The 1,951-nt window shown below is 44.0% G+C and overlaps 1 protein-coding gene across 1 annotated transcript; it reads left to right on the top strand.

Annotated features, from left to right (window-relative positions):
* Window positions 1–223: 223 nt before the first annotated feature.
* FOMMEDRAFT_32521 (uncharacterized protein) lies at window positions 224–1,697 on the top strand (the record flags this gene model as incomplete). Its single annotated transcript, XM_007272323.1, has 2 exons — window positions 224–281; window positions 335–1,697. Coding segments are annotated over 2 exons (1,421 nt in total), but the record flags the coding sequence as incomplete, so codon positions are not given.
* Between the last annotated feature and the right edge of the window lie 254 nt (window positions 1,698–1,951).

Here is a 1,951-nt window from a genome sequence, read left to right on the forward strand (position 1 = left end):
GCTTTTCCATTACCACGGAGTTACACGTTTCTTTTTCGAGGGTCGAGTTTATCGGGCAGGCCTGAATCCAACATTGGTCAGAAAGGAGGTATTTAGTTGGAGCCTGATAGATCTCGATGAAAGGGCAGCAGAGCCACCAGCATTTCTCACAGAGAAAGATTGCCACATCTTTCCCATCCAGGCCTCGTCGCCAAACATAAAGCGATATAAAACTTGGCTGAAGAGCGTGATGGGTATATTTGGGGTATGCCACTGTGGACACTCGAAGAAATGATGCGAGGGTGTGTGTTTGTACTTTGACAGTTCAACTAATACGATACTAATTTTACTACAGTTTGGAGATACATAGAATATTCATTCCATTTATGAACGCACTACGTGAGGCACTCAATATCGAATCGGAGGCTGGCGTGCAAACTTGCACCATGCTCGGTGCTGTTGCGCGAGAGGAAAGCAAACCTGGCTGCACTGAATCAGACAATTCTGACGACAATAATGCGATGCTTGTTGACAGCGACAATACGGCACAAATGAACCTGTCATACGCTGGCTCGAGGGTTCCAGAGCCTACCAAAGAAGGTGCGACAGTTATTAAAGGAATGAATGCTGTTGTCAAGGAGGATGCTATCAGTAGTTCCATGAGGTTTGCGAAGGACGACAAAGGCAATAGGAACAACGCGGAGACAGTGTTCAAATTGCTGGTAAAGGATGCAGTCCATCGATATGGTGAAGCTGCTCGTGATATTAAGAGTGCTGTCTTCGACGGGTTTGCGCAAGCCGAAAAGAAGTATCGAGCAGCGCTCACCTTGGATACAGTGACTCTTGACGCGCTCATAGATGCACTAGCATGTATAGGAACAGAACAGGTGCCGGATCCGGAGTCTTTTTCCCATAAGCTCTTCTCGGTCGAACCAGTCGGAGGAGAAACTCAATTGTCCTACGGACATGATACGTTTGTCCCGAAGTTCAAGTCCGACCAAATAGGCAAGATAGTTATGGAGAGAGTACGGCGCTTGCATGTTAATCAAGCTAGGAAGTTTTCCCACCTGTTTGGGTTGTTTCCCGAGTCCTCTACACTAGGAGGTTGGATCTTTGAATCTTACGCCTGCCATCTACTAGGATCTGGCAATATTCAACAACGCTTGATCCCTATGCTTTTTAAATCCTGTACAGATACACATCGTGTGTATGAAGCTCGATTACATGAAGACTCAGGAACACGGCTACTGAATCGCATGAGAAAGCAGGCCTCCGTCACCTTCCCGGACGGAAAACTAGTGTTGGATAAGGTAGACAATATCGAAGATTGTCTCTGGGTCCCAGCACCTCGGAACCATCCGCTCTTTGATGCATTCTTTGTGGACTTGGATGTAAAAGACTCTTCTGTTACTAGCACAATATGGATTGCTCAGATGTCTTTGTCTGCAACACACAGCGGCTCGTCAGCAGGATATGCACATGTCAAATCTATTGTACAGAAGGTTCAGACACGGGCAGAAATGCTTCTCAAACCGGATGGGGTACTGCAGAATAGAGACACTATATCTCAGCAGAAGATTTCAGTTAAGTACCTCTATGTATGCCCTATGCCTGAACAACAGTGCACTTGGCGATTGCCTTCTAACGGCTGGATAAATACAGTACAAGGGGATGTGTTCTGCTTACATCTTAACTGTCATAGTTATTTACCTTCCTAATATAAATTATTTTGGAGAGTGTAGCTCAAATGCTTTTTGTCAAGTTTAGACTAGCTTTAGTTACTTAAGTTGATTAGAAGAGTGGCCTTTAACTTAAAAGAAATGAATAGGAGTAAGATAGGTTTTACAGCTGTTTGCAAAAATATTGGCTGTGGTGTAGTTCATGTGATTTTTTATTACAAAGTCACAAAATACAGAAAAAGTACTACAACTCACTCAAATCTTGATAGAATTGCTTCAAATAAGTTGCTAAA

This window comes from Fomitiporia mediterranea (genome assembly GCF_000271605.1).
Source record: "Fomitiporia mediterranea MF3/22 unplaced genomic scaffold FOMMEscaffold_990, whole genome shotgun sequence".
NCBI classification, from domain to species: Eukaryota; Fungi; Basidiomycota; class Agaricomycetes; order Hymenochaetales; family Hymenochaetaceae; genus Fomitiporia; species Fomitiporia mediterranea.